Source organism: Fistularia commersonii, chromosome 7 (assembly GCF_037954325.1).
Source record: "Fistularia commersonii isolate RoL2024-O1a breed Wild chromosome 7, RoL_Fcom_v1.0, whole genome shotgun sequence".
In the NCBI taxonomy this organism is placed as follows: Eukaryota; Metazoa; Chordata; class Actinopteri; order Syngnathiformes; family Fistulariidae; genus Fistularia; species Fistularia commersonii.
Genome location: NC_141290.1, coordinates 9,577,729 through 9,598,640, shown reverse-complemented (window position 1 = coordinate 9,598,640; position 20,912 = coordinate 9,577,729). Strand labels below are relative to the sequence as shown.

The 20,912-nt window shown below is 51.0% G+C and overlaps 1 protein-coding gene across 5 annotated transcripts in view; it reads left to right on the top strand.

Moving 5' to 3' along the window:
• kif5ab (kinesin family member 5A, b) overlaps positions 1–20,780 on the top strand; it is a 45,811-nt gene extending 25,031 nt beyond the window's left edge. For 3 of the 5 annotated variants that reach the window (XM_086149691.1, XM_086149694.1, XM_086149693.1), the window contains 20 exons: positions 266–414; positions 1,570–1,718; positions 3,754–3,944; positions 4,284–4,352; positions 5,202–5,408; positions 6,992–7,138; positions 7,582–7,770; positions 8,179–8,296; positions 8,566–8,630; positions 9,927–10,036; positions 10,989–11,090; positions 11,442–11,502; positions 11,618–11,689; positions 11,777–11,875; positions 13,187–13,403; positions 14,972–15,230; positions 15,442–15,506; positions 17,676–17,703; positions 18,020–18,132; positions 18,720–20,780. In XM_086149691.1, the coding sequence (XP_086005817.1) occupies positions 266–414; positions 1,570–1,718; positions 3,754–3,944; positions 4,284–4,352; positions 5,202–5,408; positions 6,992–7,138; positions 7,582–7,770; positions 8,179–8,296; positions 8,566–8,630; positions 9,927–10,036; positions 10,989–11,090; positions 11,442–11,502; positions 11,618–11,689; positions 11,777–11,875; positions 13,187–13,403; positions 14,972–15,230; positions 15,442–15,506; positions 17,676–17,703; positions 18,020–18,119 (2,397 nt within the window). In that variant the 3' untranslated portion in view covers positions 18,120–18,132; positions 18,720–20,780. Of the gene's footprint in view, positions 1–265; positions 415–1,569; positions 1,719–3,753; positions 3,945–4,283; positions 4,353–5,201; positions 5,409–6,991; positions 7,139–7,581; positions 7,771–8,178; positions 8,297–8,565; positions 8,631–9,926; positions 10,037–10,988; positions 11,091–11,441; positions 11,503–11,617; positions 11,690–11,776; positions 11,876–13,186; positions 13,404–14,672; positions 14,780–14,971; positions 15,231–15,441; positions 15,507–17,675; positions 17,704–18,019; positions 18,133–18,719 lie in introns of those variants that run through there. The other 2 variants (XM_086149696.1, XM_086149695.1) reach the window with 2 other exon arrangements.
• Positions 20,781–20,912: the final 132 nt, after the last annotated feature.

The following is a 20,912-nucleotide window of genomic DNA, read 5'->3' as shown; positions in this document are numbered from 1 at the left end:
TATGGTGGACATTTTGTTGCTTGAGTTTGCGTCCGAGCTGACTGCAAAGCATCTTGTATGGCTTTTCGGTCTGATCCGCCAACTCCTAGTGCGACCTGCTCATCCGTTCCATCACAGAGATATTCAGAGAATGCTCAACAGAAACGGCAACCTCCCGTGCTTCTGTTTTGCGCGGATGCTCGCGGTGTGGATCTCGATTACCATGACGACTCACGAGTGTTCGGCTCTGCGGTCTGACCCCTCCCTCTCTCGTGTCTCCCTATAGAAACCTCACGTGCCGTACCGTGACAGCAAAATGACCCGCATCCTGCAGGACTCGCTGGGCGGGAACTGCCGCACCACCATGTTCATCTGCTGCTCGCCGTCCAGCTTCAACGACGCCGAGACCAAATCCACCCTGATGTTCGGCCAGAGGTGACCCGGCTGCGCGAGTCATATTCGCTTTGGAGTTTGTTCCATTCGCCTCCCACATGCGGCGCGAGGGCTCATTTATGCCGACATTATGTATGTAAACGGGTACCTCCGTTTCATACGTCGCCGCCTCCACTATATACTTCCCACGCATGCTTCACGACAAGGGCAGTGCAGAGTTCGCTTCCAAATCAAGCGTTTAGTTTCAGACGACAACAAGCATGGCGGCATGTGAACGGAGAATCCTTCGCCCTGGTTATACTGACTCCACGTTTTCTGCTTCTTCAATGTTCCTTTCGCTGGTCGTACTTGAGCATACCCTTACCCCTCGTGTGTCAAACTCAAGGCGATTCATGCCGATGATGTTATCTGCAAAGTGATGGCACGAGATTGCAGACAAGAGCAAACAAAGAGTTTGACGACGCATCCGCGAGCATCCCTGGACGTGTACAGAATTACACAGGAAGTGAGTGCGGAGGATGAAATGAGCCTTTAGGGTGTTTGGAATTTAGCGACACCGCGCGCGACCGGCAAAAGTAGCAGCTTATGTGAAATGAAACAATCGAGTATGCTACGTAGCTTCAGCATGTACAATACCAACATTGGTGATTTCATTTTAGGGTGTTTAACGTTGAGCATAAATTAGTCTTCAGAGGACAAGGGATTCTTTTTTTTTTCATTTTCAAAAAGGTGGAGGAAAAGGAAAAGGCCAAGGCTGGCCAGCTCACTGCAACATCTCACTGTCAACTTTATGAAAAACTTGGCACGCACAAAAGAAAAGAGAAACATTAAAGGGCTTCACGAATCTCCTTGGTTCCCGCCAAAGGGCTCCGTGAATGGAGGCAGACAACGGAGGCGTGGGATGAAAGCGCTTCTCCGTGGCCAAACAGCCCAGGCAGATATTTGAATTCTACCGAGCAGAAAATCTGGTCTTTTATCCAGTGGCCGGGCTGCGATTCATCTGACACGCAGTAAGTCGCGTTACCCCGCGTCGGCCTCTGCTAAACGACTCGCAAGCTGCCGAGGCCAGCTCATTTTTCGTTGCGGCTCAAAATATGACCGGCGGCACTTTCGCCTCCCGAGTCCTTGGGTAGCCAAAATGGCACCCTCGCCCCAACTTCCCTCACATCCCTCATCCCTCTGCCATCGCTCAATTAGAGCCAAGACCATCAGAAACACCGTGTCGGTGAACCTGGAGCTCACGGCGGAGCAGTGGAAGAAGAAATACGAGAAGGAGAAGGCGAGGAACCGGTCGATGAAGGAGACCATCCAGCGACTGGAGGCTGAACTCAACCGCTGGAGGAATGGTAACTCACCCCGCTCGTGACTGGTGGAAGTAGCTTCTCTGCATCACTCTGGCTGTTAGCGACTGTCCGAGCCCACCTAGGCTAATCACATGTACCGGAAAGTCATCACTCACGCTGATCACCACGTCGCTACGCACACACACACACACACACACTCCAGATAAAGTACTGCGCACGGATGCGCACACACACACATACTTAAAACCGTTCTGACCGGATCTCAGGTCGATATAAATGGCGAAGCTCTCAGTGGTAATGATCGGTCGACATTGAAGATGTACAATGACTCCTGCCTGCCGTATGTGTGTGTGCGTGCGCTCAATTCCCTAAATCTTAATTTTCAGCAAAAACACAACAATGTATTTCTGTTGAAGGGCTTTTAGCAAAACAGAAAATCTTTCTTTTGTAATGCTTCACAACCCCCCCACACACACACACTCTGTTGCACCCACACTGTCTCCCTTGACACTGTCTGTCTCTTTCAGAATTTAGTGCTTTTAATTTCATAATGCATCATTTTGACATATTTGTACCCCCCACATGCACATTTCCTCCCCCCTTACACACACACACACACACACACACACATGCATGCAGTTAGGGCTGTTAACTTCCATCGTGTACAACATTACCAGAGTCTTTAGTCAAGGGTGGCCCAAAGGCAGTAGGAGGCGCCCTGAGCAGTGGATCCAATCAGAGCAGCCGCCTGTCTCGGCGCCTGGCCAAGTTGGGGAGCGCGATTTTGGACACGGTTGACTCCGCGAGCATGTTGATGGATTGTCACACCCGATGCAAACCTTCTTCAATGTGCACGGTGGGCGCAGCTTACGGCTGCGTATGTGCCGATTAGTGCCGACGTGCAGAGTCGTAGCAGCGGTTGGCCATCAAATCAATGGGTGGAGCTAGTTGGGAACAGTGGGCGTGGCTAGACTGAGGCAGTCGGCAAGGGTAGATGCGAAAAACAATCGTGGTCAGTTGTGGGCAATGGGCTTGGGTAGTTGGGGACAGTGGCCAGGGTAGTTTGGGAACAGTGGACACGGCTACTTGGGAATAGTGGTTGTGGCTCGTTGGGGAAAGTGGGCAGCTTGTTGGAAGTGTGGGTACGGCTAGTCTGGGACAGTAGGCAAGCCTAGTTGGGGATAGTAGAAATGTAATTGTGGACAGTGGGTAGGGTTACTTTGGTGAAATGGGTATGGCAAATTGTGGACAGTGGACTTGACTAGTTGGGGCAGTGGGCGGGGTTGGTTGGAAATAGTGGGCATGGCGAGTTGTGGACAGTTGGCATCACTAGTTGGGAACAGTGCATGTGGCTAGTTGGGGACAGTGGGCATGGCTAGTTATGGATAGTGGGCATGGCAAGTTGTGGACTCTGCTCAGGGTTGGTTGGGAACAGTGCATATGGAGAGTTGAGGACAGTGGGCTCGGCTAGTTTGGGAAAGTAGAAGTGTCTAGTTGTGGACAGTGAGCGGAGTTTTTGGGGTAGTGGGTGGGGTTAGTTGAGGACAGTGGGTGGGGTTAGTTGAGGACAGTCGGCAAGCAAGAGTGCTGGTTGTTAAAACGTAAAAAGAAGCAGGATTTAAAATATTCAGTTGTATGGTGCGATCTCAGTTCTGTCAGAAAATGTGTCATGTTCGAACCCCCTCCCCACGTATTGTTTATTCATGGTTTGGTCCTTCAGTGTATTTACCGCTTCACTTCCTGTGCTTGCACAGACAGGAGATGTGTGATCCTCCTGCTGCTGCCCGGGGATGGGGGGTGGACTTCGCCGGGCTGACAGTTCCAGCCCCTCTCCGTGCTCTTTGAGCCATTAAGTGGCTAAATATAGCATTCAAGCTCTTTCCACATGACTTTGTCCAGTGTCGCAGAACAGGTTCCGGTCGCAACGTTAGCGTCATGCCGGTTCTTTTATCCCAACATCTAGCGAGAAGACGTCTGCTAAAGATTAAGACGCTAATCCGGGGTTTGGACGATATTACAAAGCTTTTCCCAAAGATAGCGGCAATGGTATGCCAAAAAAAAAAGTCATATGTTTCAGGTGAGGCTGTTGCCATGGTGACCGAGGGGAAAGAGACGGTCCCGCCAGCGGCCCCAGAGACCGAGGAGCCAGCTGTGGAGGTCCCCAGCCCGTGCTCCGTTGCCTCCTCCATTGTGGTGCACATCTCCGAGGAGGAGCGCCAGAAGTACGAGGAGGAGATCCGCAAGCTGTACAAGCAGCTGGATGATAAGGTGATGGATGGGTGTGTGTGTGTGTGTGTGTGTGTGTGTGTGTGCTTGAAGGGAGGGTTCTTGTATCACTTTGTCTTGTAGTCCTCTTAATGCAATGCACAGAAGAATGTAAAGATCGCATTAATTATGCATGCTAATGAATTCAGGATCATACAGAGTCGTTAATTGAATAAAAAAACTCCTAGGAATACATCAGGAGTGTGCAAGTACTCCTGTACTTCGAGTACACCCATTTGTACACACATGTATCCTTCAAATGTCCGTAACGGATGTGTTGCCGCGGGCGCCGTTTCGCGCGCAACGTTTCTGACAGACCTTTGTTTCTTTGTTACCTGAAAGGACGATGAGATCAACCACCAGAGCCAGATGGTGGAGAAGCTGAAGGAGCAGATGCTGGACCAGGAGGAGGTACGAGATCCGGGTTCTGGCGGCGAAGAATGAGTGAAGGTTTGAGGAGCCACACCTGCGGTGGCCGTTCACATCCTGGTACGCTAGGTGTCGATCTGAGGCTAACAGGATAATTTAGCAACAAACGCACTGCATTTAATTATGTAATGCACCGTTTCACACGCAGGAGGGGAACAACCCCCCCTTTGGGAACCTCTTTATGTAACAGGAAGTGTAGGTTCGTGGACACACACACACACATACACACACACATATCAAACCGACTCTTTTGCTTGTTTGCTTCTTGTTATTTACGCTAGCAGCCAAACCGCTTCTCAATCTCATCGGATTTCCGCAAGGCCTCGCTTTTTCCCGGGGCTGTGCTCGTTTCCGTGACAAGGCGCCCTTGGATGGGGAAGGCACTGGAGGCAGCAGTGCCTTGTACAATTCATACAGCTGTAGAAGGACACAGTATTCTTGAGTGTACACACTGAAAACGCAATGCTAGTGCTAATGCGGAGAAAGCAGCTGGCGAAGGCTCCTCCGTGGTTTCTCTTACCTTCTGGAGGACGATGGAGCTCATTACTGGTGAGTCACATGTGGGGATTGAAGGCCCACCGTGGAGCGAACGACCCACCGGCATCCATCACATCTCGTTTGGATCCCCTCGCGGCCGCGCTCGACTAGCGCTGCCACCGTTTTCTTTCCGTTGCAAGTTCTTTTGTCGGGGACTTGAATCCGTAGCAGCCGTCGAGGCCTCCACAAACATACGGGCTTCATGACATCCATCTGAATTAAACCCCTGCAGCAACATGCTAGCCCCGCCATTAGCGACGCATGCTAAATAGCGGTTTCGTCTGCAACCCCCAGCTCCTCGCCTCGTCGCGGGGCGACAGCGACCGGGTGCAGTCGGAGCTTGGGCGGCTGCAGTCGGACAACGAGTGCGCCAAAGCCGAGGTGAAGGAGGTCCTTCAGGCCCTGGAGGAGCTGGCCCTCAACTACGATCAGAAGAGCCTGGAGGCGGAGGAGAAGAGCGCGCAGAACAAGCTGCTGGCCGACGAGCTCGCAAAGAAAATGGTGAGTGGCGCCCATTGCTGGAAGCCAATGGTGTGAGAGGACAGAAGGTACCAATCAGGTGCAAGATAGCATGCAGGGTTTTCTATCACTGAAGACTTCAGATCTCTATACTCGATCATCTTTGCATGTTCTCTAACGCTTTTGCTTCCTGGGATCGCTCCGGGTTCTTCTGCTTGGGTTCTCTCAAGGCCCTCCTGGCCTCTCCAGGGTCACGAGAAGCCCTTGCGGGAGGGGCCGTGGCGTTCAGCCTCCGCCGCAGTCGGAGGAGGAGAAGAAGAAGAAGAAGAAGAAAATCCTTGAATTAATTGGCTCAGCTGAGACGTGTTTGATGCTGCGGCTCCGAGCCAGAAAGCAAAAGACTCAAAGGAAACCGCTTTCTGCCGCCGCCGCCGCCTCCCCGGGCTGCTCGTCTGCAGCCTCGCCGCCGTCAGAGCTAAACCTTCGGCTAATTAGATTTGGCCTGGCTTTTCCACCGAGCTCAGGAAATTGAGCCGTTATAATAACGTCCGGCCTTTTTTTTTTTTTTTATTATTCTTTCCAAGATGGCAGACCACCTGGGTCTCTGTGCGTTTTAGCGTCAGAATCTCAAAATGGAGAAAATGGACCTGCGAATCCCAGCCGTCATTAGGGCTGGAGGCGGGGCTTAATCTGGTCAGCTGTCAATCACATCCAACATTCAGAATAGGGACCATTGGCTCTATTTGGAGTGTGTGTGTGTGTGTGTGTGTGTGCGTGTGTGTGTGTGTGTGTGTGTGTGTGTTGGGGGGAACCCAGAGAGAACCCAGTAGAACTAATGAGGTGCTTGCTGTGAGGCGGGAGCGCCCTCCACACGACCCATTAGGCAGTGTCAATAAACATTTGCGAACCAGGCAGCAATCATAAATCAATATGTTTATTGATCATAAGTAAACATATTGAAGAAACATGGCGGAATTATACCGATTAGCGGCGTGGTGTGTGTGTGTCATCTCTCAGATGAGGGCTTAATGCAAAAAAAAAAAAAAAATCCAGCAGGAACTTTATTTCCTTTTGAATTAGCGTTGTTAGCATCATAGCTACACGTGCGTGCCCACTCCCACGTGCACGACCCTGTACTAGAAGAAAAAAAAAAAAAAAAAACACATCCGCGGTGCATTCATCACCGTCCTCTGTCCGCCGCCACCTGAGCTGACAGTGGAAACTCCTCTCCCTCTTCGCCGCCATCACTCACCGCCGCCGTCGATCGCCCGTTCCCCCGGCCGTCATGGTAACGAACCCCATCATCCCCCCCGGCCGGCCTTCATCTCCGCTCGCTCCTCTTCATAAATCTCACCGCGTCCCGACCGCCCGTTTTTGTCTGTTTGTTTGTTTATTTTATTTCGCCTCCTTCGCATTTTCCTTTTGGAAAACTCTGTTACCCTCTGTTGCCATGGTAACCATGACCCTGAGAGGCACGAGGGTGTGTCGGAGGTGATAACGTTAATCTTAATTAAGGTGATTATCTCGCCAGAGTTCATTGATTCCTAATTTTGGGCCAATGTTAATAGATCCTCCGCACCAAGATGAGGTCGGGGGTTAAATGATCTTTTCCTGCCCGCCCGCAGGCCCACCTCATGGCGCTGGAGGCGGAGCTTTCCCGCCTGCGAGAGGTGAGCCGCCACCAGAGGCGCCGCGTCGCCGAGATCCTCAACGGGCTCATGACCGACCTCAGCGAGTTCAGCTCCGTCCTGGGGAGCCGGGACATCAAGCTGGTCAGATGATCCATCCATAATCAATAGCGTGCGCTAATTAAATATATCATTGTATTGCAGGTTATTACTACTTAACACTTATTACAGCGTAAATAGTACAGTAAAGCGCGTAATAAGCAGTGATTGGCTGTTTGCAGGTGTTATAACATTTATATTTTAAACGCATGGAAGACCTATGTAAATGTAACATAGGTTATTACTACTTAATAACTGTTTATTACACTGAGATTAATGCAGTTAAGAGTGTAATAATCAACAAGTGGCTGTTTGTAGATGTTTGACATTTATATTTTTCAACGCACCCGTTAGTTAACATGGAAGACCCTTTAGCCCAATAATGGTATTGTTTCTATGACTTAATAACGCAGTTATTACATGCTCGGTAATGTTAACCGATGCAGCTAAGCTAAGCCGTCGCTCTGTTTCTCTCCCGCCCGCCGCAGCCCTCGGACATCACCGACGTCCTGGAGGAGGAGTTCACCGCCGCCCGTCTCTATGTCAGCAAGATCAAGTCGGAGGTGAAGTCCATGGTGAAACGCTGCCGCCACCTGGAAAGCCTGCAGGCCGAGTGCCAGCGCAAGGTGGAGGAGACGGGCCGGGAGCTGTCCTCCAGGCACCTCCTCGTGGCCCAGGTGCGAATCGGCGAAACGGGGGGCCGGGCTTAACGGTAGCCCTTCCATGCACACACACACACACACACACACAAAAGTAACGGCATGAATGTGTGAAGGATGTTTCCTGCACATCGGCTTAATTAACGTCACACACGCACTCGGCCCTGGAAGTTAATTAGTGTGATGGATATCTGTGTGTGTGTGTGTGTGTGTGTGTGTGTGTGTGTGTGTGTGTGTGTGTGTGTGTGTGTGTGCGCGCGCACGCTGAAATATGCTTCCCGGGTGCAGGCGGTCCCGTAAAAGTCACCAGCCTTGATTTTTACTGCTGTTGGTGTTTAAATCAAACGCCCCCCTCCGTTCATGGCGGGTCATGTCGACGTGCTAAGTGTTCTCCCGGGTTCTCCTCCTGCTCTTCCTGCTCCGCAGCACGAGTTGAAGATCCGCTCGCTGACGGAGCAGGCTCGCGGCGTGGAGCAGAAGAGGAGGCAGCTGGAGGAGAGCTACGACTCCCTGACGGATGAGCTGGCCAGAGTCCGGGCGCGAGGTAAGGCGCCGCCAGGTCCCGCCCTCTCGGACCTGAAGGGGGCGGAGCCTTGAGCAGGCATTGGCTCTCTGCCGTGGGCCGACGTCACCCCTCTCAGGTCAGACACGGGACTGGGGTTAGCGTTGATGCTAACATCTCCCGATGCAAAGGGGTTTGATTCCAGCTGGGTTCTTGTGCTTTTGACGGACGGATGGATGGATGTTCTCACTGCCATCTTCTGAATCTCCCCATTTAAATTCTGTGTGTGTGTGTGTGTGTGTGTGTTGCAGAGATCGTCTCGCAGGTGACCAATGGGGACAATCGCGCATTCTCTGAGGAATCTTGTGATATCAAGGTAACCGTGACGGCTTGCATAGAAGCCACTCAATGTGATGACCTTTGACCTAGCTGATCCATTACTCTTGTGTGTGTGTGTGTCGTATTCTATCAAACATCAATTAAAACTACCGATGCCATTGGAAGGCTAGCCCCCGCGGTGTCTTCCTCCCAGGTTTTAGCCTGAAGATGGTCTAGAAGGGTGGAGCCCACCCTCTCCGCCTCGGGCTAGCACTTAGCGACTGAGCTAACTGTCTCTAACCAGTGTCACACTCGGGCACCATGATGACCCTGGGGTGATGATCTGTCCTTGGGGTCTTTGGTGGCGATATACCAAGTTCTGGTTTGCTTGTTAGCGCGTTAGCAAACCAGTTAGCAGTGATGCTCCGAACCCAGTTAGCGTGAAGGGATCACTCCTGTGCCAATGCTTTTTTTTTTTTTTTATTACCCGTTTTCTTTTTATTTCCAACTCGGCATGATATAGCCCCTTTCACCCCGGAGGACCTTTTTGCAGTTCCAAGAACCTTTTCCAGGAAGTAGTCTTTGCCTTGATGCCTTCAGACAGGAGAGGAGCCAGGGACCCTGGAGCTCAGTTCCAAGAACCATCTCAGCTCCTGCTCTGAGCAGTTCCAAGGAACTCATAGGTGATTGGTGGAACTCTTAAGCCACACCCATCACCAGATACTTCTTTTGGACTGCGGAGCGCCATTTTTAAATCTATCGCAGTCACTAGTGGGATATTTTCTTGCGACAAAATGAACAGAAGTGCCAAGAAATGGAGCGACAAAGCGGTCCAAGCTCTTCTGGCCTGCTACACTCAGAGGGGTTTCCAGAGCTCGCAGAGGATCATCTACAGCTACAAAATAGGTCCTGAATTAGATAACGGCGAACTGAATGTCCATGGTTATTATTCCATGAACGTGTCGTCTTCTTCGATGGTTTGCTTTTGAGTCTGGCGTTTTAGTTGCATAATAGCACGCTAACAGAGCATCTGTGTCACCCCCTAAAAGGTTCCCGGGGGGAGGAGGCTATTTCCTGGAACCACATCTGATCTGAACAGTTCTCAGACCCTTTTCTTTCTGAAAGCGGCTAATGTTAAGACTCTTAGCGGGGTCGGATTTCACGGCGGGGTCCGATCGTCTTCGCCGGCGGGACTCGATCGATCGATCGGCACCCCAGACACGTTTTCCAAATGAAAATGTGTATTCGTGTGTGTAATATGATCCACTCTCATTATTTAGTCCTCCCTTTTTCCACTCTGAGTGACGCATCTCTTTTCTCTCCGTCGCTTCCTCATCATACATGCGTCCCTCAGAGGGCTCTGGAGGAGCAGATGGAGTCTCATCGTGAGGTGCACAGCAAACAGCTCGGCCGCCTGCGAGACGAGATCGGCGAGCAGCGGAGGATCATCGAGGACCTGGTCGAGTCAGTGCTTCATTGAGATTCCTCGCCGCTCCTCTTCCTCGGGGGTCTTTCTGTTAGAGACTCCTGACTCGCGTGGGAGGATAAGGAGCACTGAATAATCCATCGCGCCGGTGAAAAACGCCGCTCTCAGCCGAAACCTCTGAGGCATTGCGGATGCCGGTCCTCGGGTTGCACCGCGGGGTGGAGCCCGAGGGGGGCAGCACCTCCAAAAACCCGCTCCCTGCATGCTCCAGACACCCTAGTAGCTGCTGCAAGGAACTCAACTTAAAATAATAAATTTAATTCATAAGCTAGCCACCTGAATGAGAAGGCTAATAGTTGTATGTCGCTGTATGACTTGCGAATGAAGGAATAGTTGTATGAATTGTCCAGACTTGTGAATGAGAGACTGAATGGTTGCATGTCTCTGTTTGAGGAGTGAATGAGTGAATGATGGTACGTCTCTGTATAACTTGTGAATGAATGAATACTGACTTGTATGCTCGCGAATGAGACCCTGCATGGTCAAGAGGTGTGAATGAGAGGGTGAATGGTTATATGTCGCTTGATGACTTGCGAATGAAGGAACAGTTGTATGAATTGTCCGGACTTGTGAATGAGAGACTGAATGGTTGCATGTCTCTGTATAACTTGTGAATGAATGAATGATGACTTGTATGCTGGCGAAAGAGACCCTGCTTTGTCAAGAGGTGTGAATGAACGGGTGAATGGTTTTATGCAGATCTGTGTGAATGAAAGAGTGAATGGTGGTGTCTCTATATGTGGCCCTGTGATTGGTCCAGGGTGAGCCCCGCCCCTCACCTAACGACCGCTGGGATAGGCTCCACCCCCAGCCCTCACCCCCACGAACCCAAGTGCAGGATGAACGTTCTTGACAATGAATGAATGAAAGCAAACCTGAGCAGGTTTTAGTGTCCAACGTGGATATTCATTTTTATTTTCCGTGTTTCAGCTGTAATCAGAAGCAGGAGCTGGAGTTGGAGCAGTTGCACGCGGAGTTCGAGCGCCTCCGGAGCCGAGAGCGCCACAAGAGCCGGCAGCTGGAGGAGCTGACGTGAGTTGGCGCGGCGCCGTCTTCCACCGTACGGAGGGTGGAGGCCGCCTTGTTTGATCCACCACCTGGGCTCCTCCCAGTCATTTGTCATCCTCGCGTTTGTTTTTATCCGTCGCGTCGACCATCAGTCAGTGCGGCGGCGGCGCTGCCGACGGCTAAATTAACCTTCTGCTCCTCGGCCTCGTCACGAAGCATCTGGTCACCGCCGGGCCTTCCGTCTGCGCCGACCTCTTGCGTCCCCGTTGCGTCAGATGGCTTCGCGCCGCGCATCATCCCTTCCCTCGGCGCGAGCGCAGGGAAAGCTGGTGTTTGGTCGTGAGCGGTCATCCATCCGTCTCTTCTCGTCCTCAGATTCCTCAATGAGCGTCACGAGCAGTCAAAGCAGGATCTCAAAGGACTTGAGGAGACTGTTGTAAGTCATTATTTGCCGTCACGATTCACTCGCTCACTTCCTCCGGAGACCACTGATCCACTGAATAAATGAGTAACCGCGCCGCCCCGTCGCACTTTCCCCCTTCCCTTCGCAGGCTCGAGAGCTTCACACCCTCCACAACCTCCGCAAGCTCTTCGTGCAGGACCTCACCACCCGAGTCAGAAAAGTAAGACCTTGCATGTCTTTAGCTTAGCATAGCACACCAAATTTGCAGTTTTTACATGCATTTCAGCTCTGGTTTGTTTGCCCGCAGAGCGCGGAGCCGGACGACTGCGGAGGCTACGTCACCCAGAAGCAGAAGATCTGCTTCCTTGAGAACAACCTGGACCAGCTGACCAAAGTTCACAAACAGGTGACGGTCGGACCAAATTCTCGGAGAACGCGGCGACAGCCATATCAGTCATACCGCTGCTGTGACTCTTCCTTGAATGAAGCCATTGAGGGTGTACAAGTGCTGAGCCTCTGGGGAACGGAAAGCCTCTGCACTTCGCGGTTACTGAGATTTGATAAACAAATCCCTCAAAGAGCTCATCCAGATCACTCTAGCTTCTGGCTCCTGAATGGATGACACCGGTGGACTCCGTGCTCTGTAGGTCGGCTCACAGGCTCGGCAGGAGCTGCACTGCAGAAGCTTATCCGTGAAGGAAAAGAACAAAATTCTTAAAATGGCTCCGGAGAACAGAGGTGATAATACGTGTTCCTAGAGCCTCCTTCTGCAGCTCAGGATCAGGGCATCTGGTAAGGATGCCTACTAGACACCAGGTCCCAGGGATGATCCAGGACATGCTGGAGGGACTCGGTCTCTGGACTGGCAGGGAATGACTGGAGTCCCATCGGGTGGTCCCGGCTTCTCTTTTCAAGCTGCTGCCCCCAAATAAGGGCCAGAAGATGGATAGGCAGGTGGTCTCCAGGGTGATTAAACCCATCACCCTCCTTCTACTGGAATGTAAGACCAGTCAGAAACCAGTCAAAAACTGAAGGTGGGCTTCGTACCAGATTCCCTGTCTCCGTCTGGGCTCCTTCGCCTGGGAGGGGCCAGCTGGGTCGACAAATTCTGGGTTTCATTCCCGTCACGTCCACCAGAACGCGCCCGAGGAGTGATAGATGTCTCATCTGGACCGAGAACGGTAGCAGGATCCCCTCAGGAGGGGGAGGCACATTTCTACCGACTGAGTCTGCAGCTGCTTTGATGGATGGATGGATGGATGGATGGGAACTGACGCACGACTCAAACTCAGAATCGCTTTTGTGTGAGACTCTATCTCCTCCGCCTCACCTCGCCGTCAGTATCTCCCGTGGGGTTTCCATTAACTTGCGCCATCACGTAGCCTCAGGCTGCCGAGTCAGTCCGTTCTCACGGAGCGCCGTCTCGGGCATGTCTTAGGTGTAGCTGCGGTTGTCGGCACTCCACGTGACCTGCTCTTCCCACGTGCCTCCGACTCCCGGTCAGAAGGAGCATGTGGGCTTCCATATTCTGGGACCCTGGGTTCTTCCCATGTCCTCCTGTCCTGGTTCCCTCCATGGTCTCCTACCTGGATTCTCACCGTGTTCCCCGGGCTGGGTTCTCAGTATCCCAATTGTAGATAGGCCTTCTTCTCATGGTACCACTTTGGAACAGCAAAACATTTTGTCGATGTTTTGCTTCCTGTCCTTCATGCCGCAGCTGGTGCGCGACAATGCCGACCTCCGCTGCGAGCTCCCCAAGCTGGAGAAGCGTCTCCGCACCACAGCCGAGCGCGTGAAGGCCCTGGAGGGGGCGCTGAAGGAGGCCAAGGAGGGCGCCATGATGGACCGCCGCCGCTACCAGCAGGAGGTGGAGCGGATCAAGGACGTTATGAGGGTCCGCCATCCCTTCCGTCGGCCACACGCCGCACTGATAGGTAACAAAGACGAGCAGTGTCGCCGTTTCTGCATGACAACACACACACACACACACACACACACACACACACACAGCCATTTGTCATTGACGAGTGTGATTAAATTATGTAGATGAAGACACCTCCATGTCGCCCAAGATGACAACGTAGAACCCATCCCCTTATGGGTGGGATTGATTTCTCCCAATGGCGTGTCTCAATCTCAAACATGGACGCCCCCACCCCTTGCTGTCATGGCCGCCGCCTCTGCAGCAGCACGCCGCGGGGATAACGCAATGCCCCCCCCTGTTGTGTTTCCCCGCCGCGATTGGCTGTCAGGCAACGTCCATTTTATGCTCCTATGCCCTCGTCTCTGTTACCTGTCTCCGACACACACACACACACACACACACACACACACACACACACACACACACACACACACACAATCAGTAAGCTCTATTTCTCAACCTATTACAAGACTTGAGACCTGACAGCAAAAGATGAGCCCTGGGGTTTCTGAAGCTTATATATATGTACATATTTAATGGCATGTGTGTGTATATATATATATATGTGTGTATATATGTATGTATATGTGTGTGTGTGTGTGTGTGTGTGTATACATATATATAAATGTGTGTGTATGTATATATATATGTGTGTGTGTGTGTGCGCGTGTGTGTGCATGTACATACATATATATATATATATATATATATATATATATATGTATATATATATGTATGTGTGTGTGTATCTACGTACAGGACTGTAATTAGAATATTGTTATAAAGTTCTTTATATTCTGTAATGCAATTCCAAAAACAAAAATGTCACATTCTGGATTCATTACAAATCATCTGAAATATTGCAAGCCTTTTATTATTTTAATGTTGCTGATTATGGCTTACATCTTAAGAAAACTGACAAATCCTACCTCAAAATATTAGAATATCATGCAAAAGTAATTGTTGTTTTTTTAATTGCATTACAGAAAATAAAGAACTTTATCACAACATTCTAATTTTCTGAGACAGTCCTGTATATATATCAGATTCCCTTTCACCACTAAAAGTGCTTAGGAATGTGTGTGTGCTTAAAAAAATTCTGAGCAGTTTCTGTGTATTTATTTATAAATGTTTTACTGTATTTCATTCATACTGCTCTATTCAGCCATCTGCAAGAACGTCCCTGTTCTAGCAGCTAACTGGGTTCTCCTGCCTGGGTTCTTTCCATGTTCTCCTGCTTGGGTTCTCTCCTGGTTCTCCACCGTCCAAAAACCTGAAGACTCTAAATTGTCCATAGGTGCAAATGAGAGGGTGAATGGCGAGACGTCTCTATATACGACCCTGTGATTGACAGCTGACCCTGTGATTGACAGGTGACCCGTGCAGGTTAAGCCCCGCCTCTCTACAGAAAAATGATGAGAGTGAATGGCTGGATGTGTCTAGAATTAGACCCCGTGATTGACATCTGACCCATCCAGGTTAAGCCCCTCCCCCCCCCCCTCCGTCCAAGTGTGTCCTGTGATTGGCTCCCGCTGCCCCAGATTCATGCATTCATTCCCTTCGACTGTCCCCCTTCAGCCAAGCCGGTGCGTCCGGGCCACTCCCCGCTGAGCTCCCCAACCAACCCCTTCCTCAACCGAGGCTGCGACGACCCGCCCGCCCGTTTCCCCGGCGCCGCTCTGCCCGGCAGCGACGACTGGCCGCCGCCCGTCCCCGCCACCCCTCCCGCCACGGAGGCACAGCTCAGGTTACCCGGAGACAACCGCAACAGGAACGGCGCCGACGCGACCGCCGTCACCCGGAGCGACGATTCGCAGGGCAGCGGCACTCAGAACACGTGAGTGGTACTCCATGTACTCGTAGCAACATACCAACCAGTCTGAACCAAAAGGACTTGTACTCTCGTCCTAACTTCAGGCCCATTCTTGTAGGCTTGTGCGCATACTTCCAGAGTACTCCAAGAGTACCGCAGTACTATCGATCGGCCTCCTTTCCAGTTTATTAGATTTCGCTGAAACACAAGTCTGATTGCTCGCCTCCATCCTCAGGCCTCCACCCGAGCCAGCCAGCCGAGCAGCGGCAGCCACCGCCGAGATGCTGGACTCTGAAAACGGTGAGCTCCCGATGATTAAAAGCGGCGGAGGCGAAATTACCTTGTCCTTACACTGGTATCTTTCGGAGGGGGGGAGGTCACCATTATCCTGTCAGGCGCGCCATTACGCTCGACCGTTATTTTATCGGCCCTTACAGAGTCCCGGCTGTTAAACCAGTTCACCCCGATCGTTTAGTTTACGTCTCCCCTCTGGGCTACAAGGGGTTAACAGACTCTGAGCTCCAAACCAGGAGAGGACGATGGAAGGAGTTGCGATCAGATGTTGCCGTCCAGTGACCAAACGCGGCTCCCCAGCAGGATTTTCTTGATAGTCGCTTCTAAGAACTGTCCGGCTGCAGGTCCGTTCCAGGAACTAGCTTCCACGGTAGGGACTGCTGTGAGGTGCGTCTCCAGCGCCACTCTTGAGAACAAGCCACAGAAGAAGAAGAAGAACAGGAGGAGACACAGACATTAGCCTCTTTCAGACAGGACAATTCTAAGAACTGTCCAGCTCAAATTTGGTTACAGGAACTAGCCTCCTCCTGGAGACCCTTTTAGCTTTGCATGTCCAGATGAGGTAAGGGGCTACGGTAGGGACCGGTGCGATGCCAGCAGCTCAACAACCACCTTACACTCCACTCTCAAAACCAAACCACAGAGGAAGAAGAAGAGGACGTCACCGACACCATGGAGGTGGAAGCTTCTATATGATCATGGAATTGACAACCAGGGACTATCAGAGGGTTGAAGTATTTATCTTCTCCCTGCACTGCTTCACCACATGAAGAGCCTGTAAGCTGTACGCTAGCTCCACACTTATTTGGGCCAGAATGTTGAGTCCCTAGAAACCCCCTGTGGCTTAGCGGGCCAGAAGAGCTTTGGCCTCCATCTGTCAGTTTCTGACCGTTTTGTCCAAGGAAACATCTAACCAGGATAGTTTTTAATGTGGCTTTCTGCAGTCCACAAGAAGTATCTAGTAATGGGCGCGGCCCCTGAGTCCCTGCAAGCGCCTCTGTCACACGAGTTCCTATGGAACTGTAAAAAGACCCTGCCTCGGAGTAGGACCTGAGGTCCACACTCCTTGGTTCCTCTTCTGTCCGCATGCGCCAAGGAAAGGACTACCTCCTGGAAAGGTTATAGGAGCTGCAGAAACTGAAAGCCGGTAATATCAGACAGCACTGCCTCTTCCGTGCCTGATTTTTGTCGAGATCTGAAAGTAGATGTAGCACGGAGTTAAAGGAGCACCTTGGCATCTGTTGACTAGCGAGGTGACTCGCTCAGACGGCCCGGCCGCACCGGAAGCCGAGTCCTGCCTCTTCGTTACGCCTGTCCGACATCTTTGGCGCCCGTACAGCTCGGCAAGACGCTCCCGTGGTCGGGCGGCGGTGGCCGGGCGCCAGCTGCCTCCGACAGCCTTCTGTAAACAGATGGCGGAAGAACCGTCACTTCAGAATGGAAAGAATGGAGGGACCTCTGAGGGTTTGGTCGTCCTGCAGGGGGTCAGAAGACCTGACCACCACCACTACCACCTCGGGTTGTTAGACTTCTAGAAATACCCAAACAGGAATGAGCGCCGGTATCCCCTCCTGGTTTGATCCAGACCACTTCACCCGGTGCACGGAAGCTAACGGCGCTAACACTTAGCATGGATACACTCACTACTTCACCCACCGTGTGTTTCCTGCCTGACAGGCTGGTCATCATGATCACGCGGTACAACACGCACAAAGGCCAGATTCACCTCACGCCTAGGCTCCGCCCCTGAAAAGTCCTGCCGGCTTCTCATTCGTCAACACGCACAATGAGATTCCAGAAGGGGGCGGGGCTTGAGATGGTGTTAATTAGCGTGATAGGAAATTTAAAAGGTTAAAAAAAGTTTTGGCTCACAATCAAGTTTGACTTCTAGTTTAATATTATTTTTAATTGTTTCAATTTTTTAAACAGTTGAAGCCACACCCCTTCCCCAGAGCCCAGGCCCCCTTTCTGATCCAGGTTTTTTTATTTTTTTTTTATGTTGAGTCAACCAATGGTGTTCTAGCCATACCATCTGATTTGTTTGAAGTGTTTGTGTGTGTGTGTGTGTGTGTGTGTGTGTGTGTGTGTGTGTGTCTTCACACCCTCACTCTTTCCACCCCTTCCCCCCCACTGTGCATGGCCTGCTTGCTCACACACACCTTTCTCTGTTTGCAGGAAACACCACAGATATCAATGACAACAGGTAAGGCCCACGGTGTGTGTGTGTGTGTGTGTGAGTGTGTCTGTGTGTGCGTGCGTGCGTGTTCTTCAGTGACTTCCGTGCACTTCTTCTAAAGTTCCTGAAATGCTACGCTATGCTAAAATGCCAAGACATGAGCCACTAATCCTACATACCATGTTAAAAAACTCTTTGAAACGCTGTACGCGCTGCACGTGCGCATGCACGTGCATGCTCCCGCTCCGCCCTCCCCCTCAACAGCTTTTTGCTCTCCTCCTTTGCATGGCCGCCAACGCTGCCGCCGCTACGCTCGCCACCCTCCGTGACTCCGCCCACGCAGCATGTGTGTGAACGTGAACTCGGCGCCCAGGAGCGACGTCTGTGACAATCAGGACCCGAACAAACTGCGGCGCCTGCGACCGGAGGCCACGGCGAGCTAATGCACCTGAGCAGGTGAGGCGGGGGCGGAGCTTCCGGGCCGCGAACGACGCTATCGGAGTGTAGATCGGAGGGTCGTGGACGATAGCGGCGGGAACGCAGCCAGAGGGAACGCCACGTCTCTATTTATTTACCTTCCGTGCTAAAAATGGCCGCCGGGAGAGAAATGGCGTCTGTTTTTGGAGCGGCCCGTTTTTTTTCTGGAAGGGCTTCCTGAATTTGAATCCGCCGTTAATAAATACTAAAAAATGGCCGCCCACGAAAAAGAGCAGCAGGATCCTTCAGACTGCCGCTCTGCTGGAGAGGGAGATGAACGGAGGGGTGGAGGAGGAAAAGAGGGGAGGAGTGAAGGATAGAAGTAGAGGAACGGAGGAAAGGATTAGTTAGAGGAGTGGAAGAGGGGATGGAGGGGATGGAGGGGATGGAGGAGAGGGGAAGTTAGTGGAGGGATGGAAGAGGCAAAGAGGGGTGGAGGAGTTCCCTCTGGCAGCGCCGGGCTTTCAGCTGCCATCTGTTCTCTGAGATCTGTTGGACTGACACTGACTCTCTCTCTCTCTCTCTCTTCCTCCCTCCCTTTCTCTCTTCCTCCTCCCCTCCTCCAGGCGGACAGTTTTCTTTTTGAGGCCTCCTCTGTGAACCTGCATGCTGCCGACCACCTTCTCCTTTCTCCTCTTCTTCTTCTTCTTCTTCTTCTGTGTTTCCATCCTCCTCTTCCTCACCCCCTGGAGCCACCCTTCGCCCCACCCCCCCTCCCTGAACTGTTTTGCTGGGGGGGGGGTCTGGTCTCGAGCTCGCCCCCCCCAGGGAGAAAACGGGTTGATGTGCAATTCCGGATGCTACCGCTAGGTAGCGCTGTTTGCCCCCCAAGGATGAGGGCAGGACAGAGCACCCCCCCACTGTGTGTGTGTGTGTGTGTGTGTGTGTGTGTGTGTGTTGATGACCTGACACGACTAACTGTGACACATACATGCTAATATGTGCACAATGAGTCACACATCCAATGATACACACACACACAGGGACCATGATAATACACACATGCACCATAATATGCACACAAGATGATGCGCACAATACTGCATGCACACAGAATAATGCACACAACCAATACACACAAACACAACAATACACACGTCGTGACATACATGCAATGATATACAAACACCTCAATACTCATGCACAATTATGCACACTTGCAATACATACAAGCACAGCAATGCACACACAATGATACACACACAATTCTGTGCACACAATAATACACACACCGAATAATACACACATGCAATAATATGCATACACACAATGATATGCACACACGATTATACACTCATGATAATACACAAACACACGCAATGCACATGTACGATAATATAAATGCATGAGAATTTACACATACTAACACACATACACACACAATCACACGCAAACACAATAATACATGTGCACAATAATACACATACACACAACAATACACATGCAACGATCCTTATACACACAATAATATGCACGCACAACAATGCACACACAATATGTACAAAATATTTGTACATACAATAAAACACACACACAATAGTGCACATGTACAATGATACACACATGCAATGTTCTGATGCAGTACACACACCAGAGTACATACATGATAATATACACACACTAACGCACACACATACACATGCTGATGCACAATAATATGCAGTCACACAATGATACACACAAATAATATGCACATACAATGATACACACACAGGATAACACACACACACACACACACAGTGGTCCCATTCCCCCTGGATTGTCCTCAAACTGAATGTTGTAGCATCTCCACGTGAAGCTCCTCCTCCGCTAGGATCCTCCTCCTCCTTCTTCTCCCCAACAGGAGGATTATTTTTCTACGTCCGGATGAAGCTCGAGAGAAATATTGATTATTGATGATCCAGATTGTTATTTATTTTCACCTGTCGCTCATCTGCTACGCTATTTTTAGCAGGGAAGGATCTGAACTCCACCCCCCAGGGGGGGTTACTATGGGTTATCAGGAGCTGTCTTATCACACACACACACACACACACACACACGCACATACACACACACAGAGCACTTTGTCAACTATCTGTCTGTTTGCTCACACACACACACCCCCCCCCACACACACACACACACACACACACAAAGACTCCCTATTGACCTCCTGATCAGCCAGTCAGGAGGGGAGTGCCATATGTGATAATGGCGCTACTGTGTGTGTGTGTGTGTGTTTGTGTGTATATACGTGTGTGTGTGTGTGTGTTTGTGTGTATGTATGTGTGTGTGTGTTTGTGCGCAAAATATTCCGGGTAAAACCAAACTCTCATCCATCTAGCTTATTACACATGCATAAGCACTTTATTAAAAGCTCGAAGAAAATAATATTAATACTGATCATGTGACTGGACTGAAACCCACGTGTGTGTGTGTGTGTGAGTGTGTGTGTGTGTGTGTGTGTGTGTGTGAGAGAGATGATTAGTGCAGAAACAGAGGACCATGCAGGAGTAATGGAAAGAATGAGAAGAAGGAAAAGTGTAGGTTCTTGTGCTTCTCCTGTCGTGCATGCGGTTCTTCCCCTCTTGCTGAGGAACGTGGTGGTTCTCCTGCAACTTCCTCAATAAAGATGGTGGACGGACGCCGGGTTCTCCTGCCTGCGTTCTCTCTCTGTGTCGTCTCTCCACGGTCTCCTGACCAGGGTTCTCCATCTTCCTCCGACACCTAAAAAAAAAAAGTCGGCTGATTAATTCTGTCTGGATCCTCCATGTTCT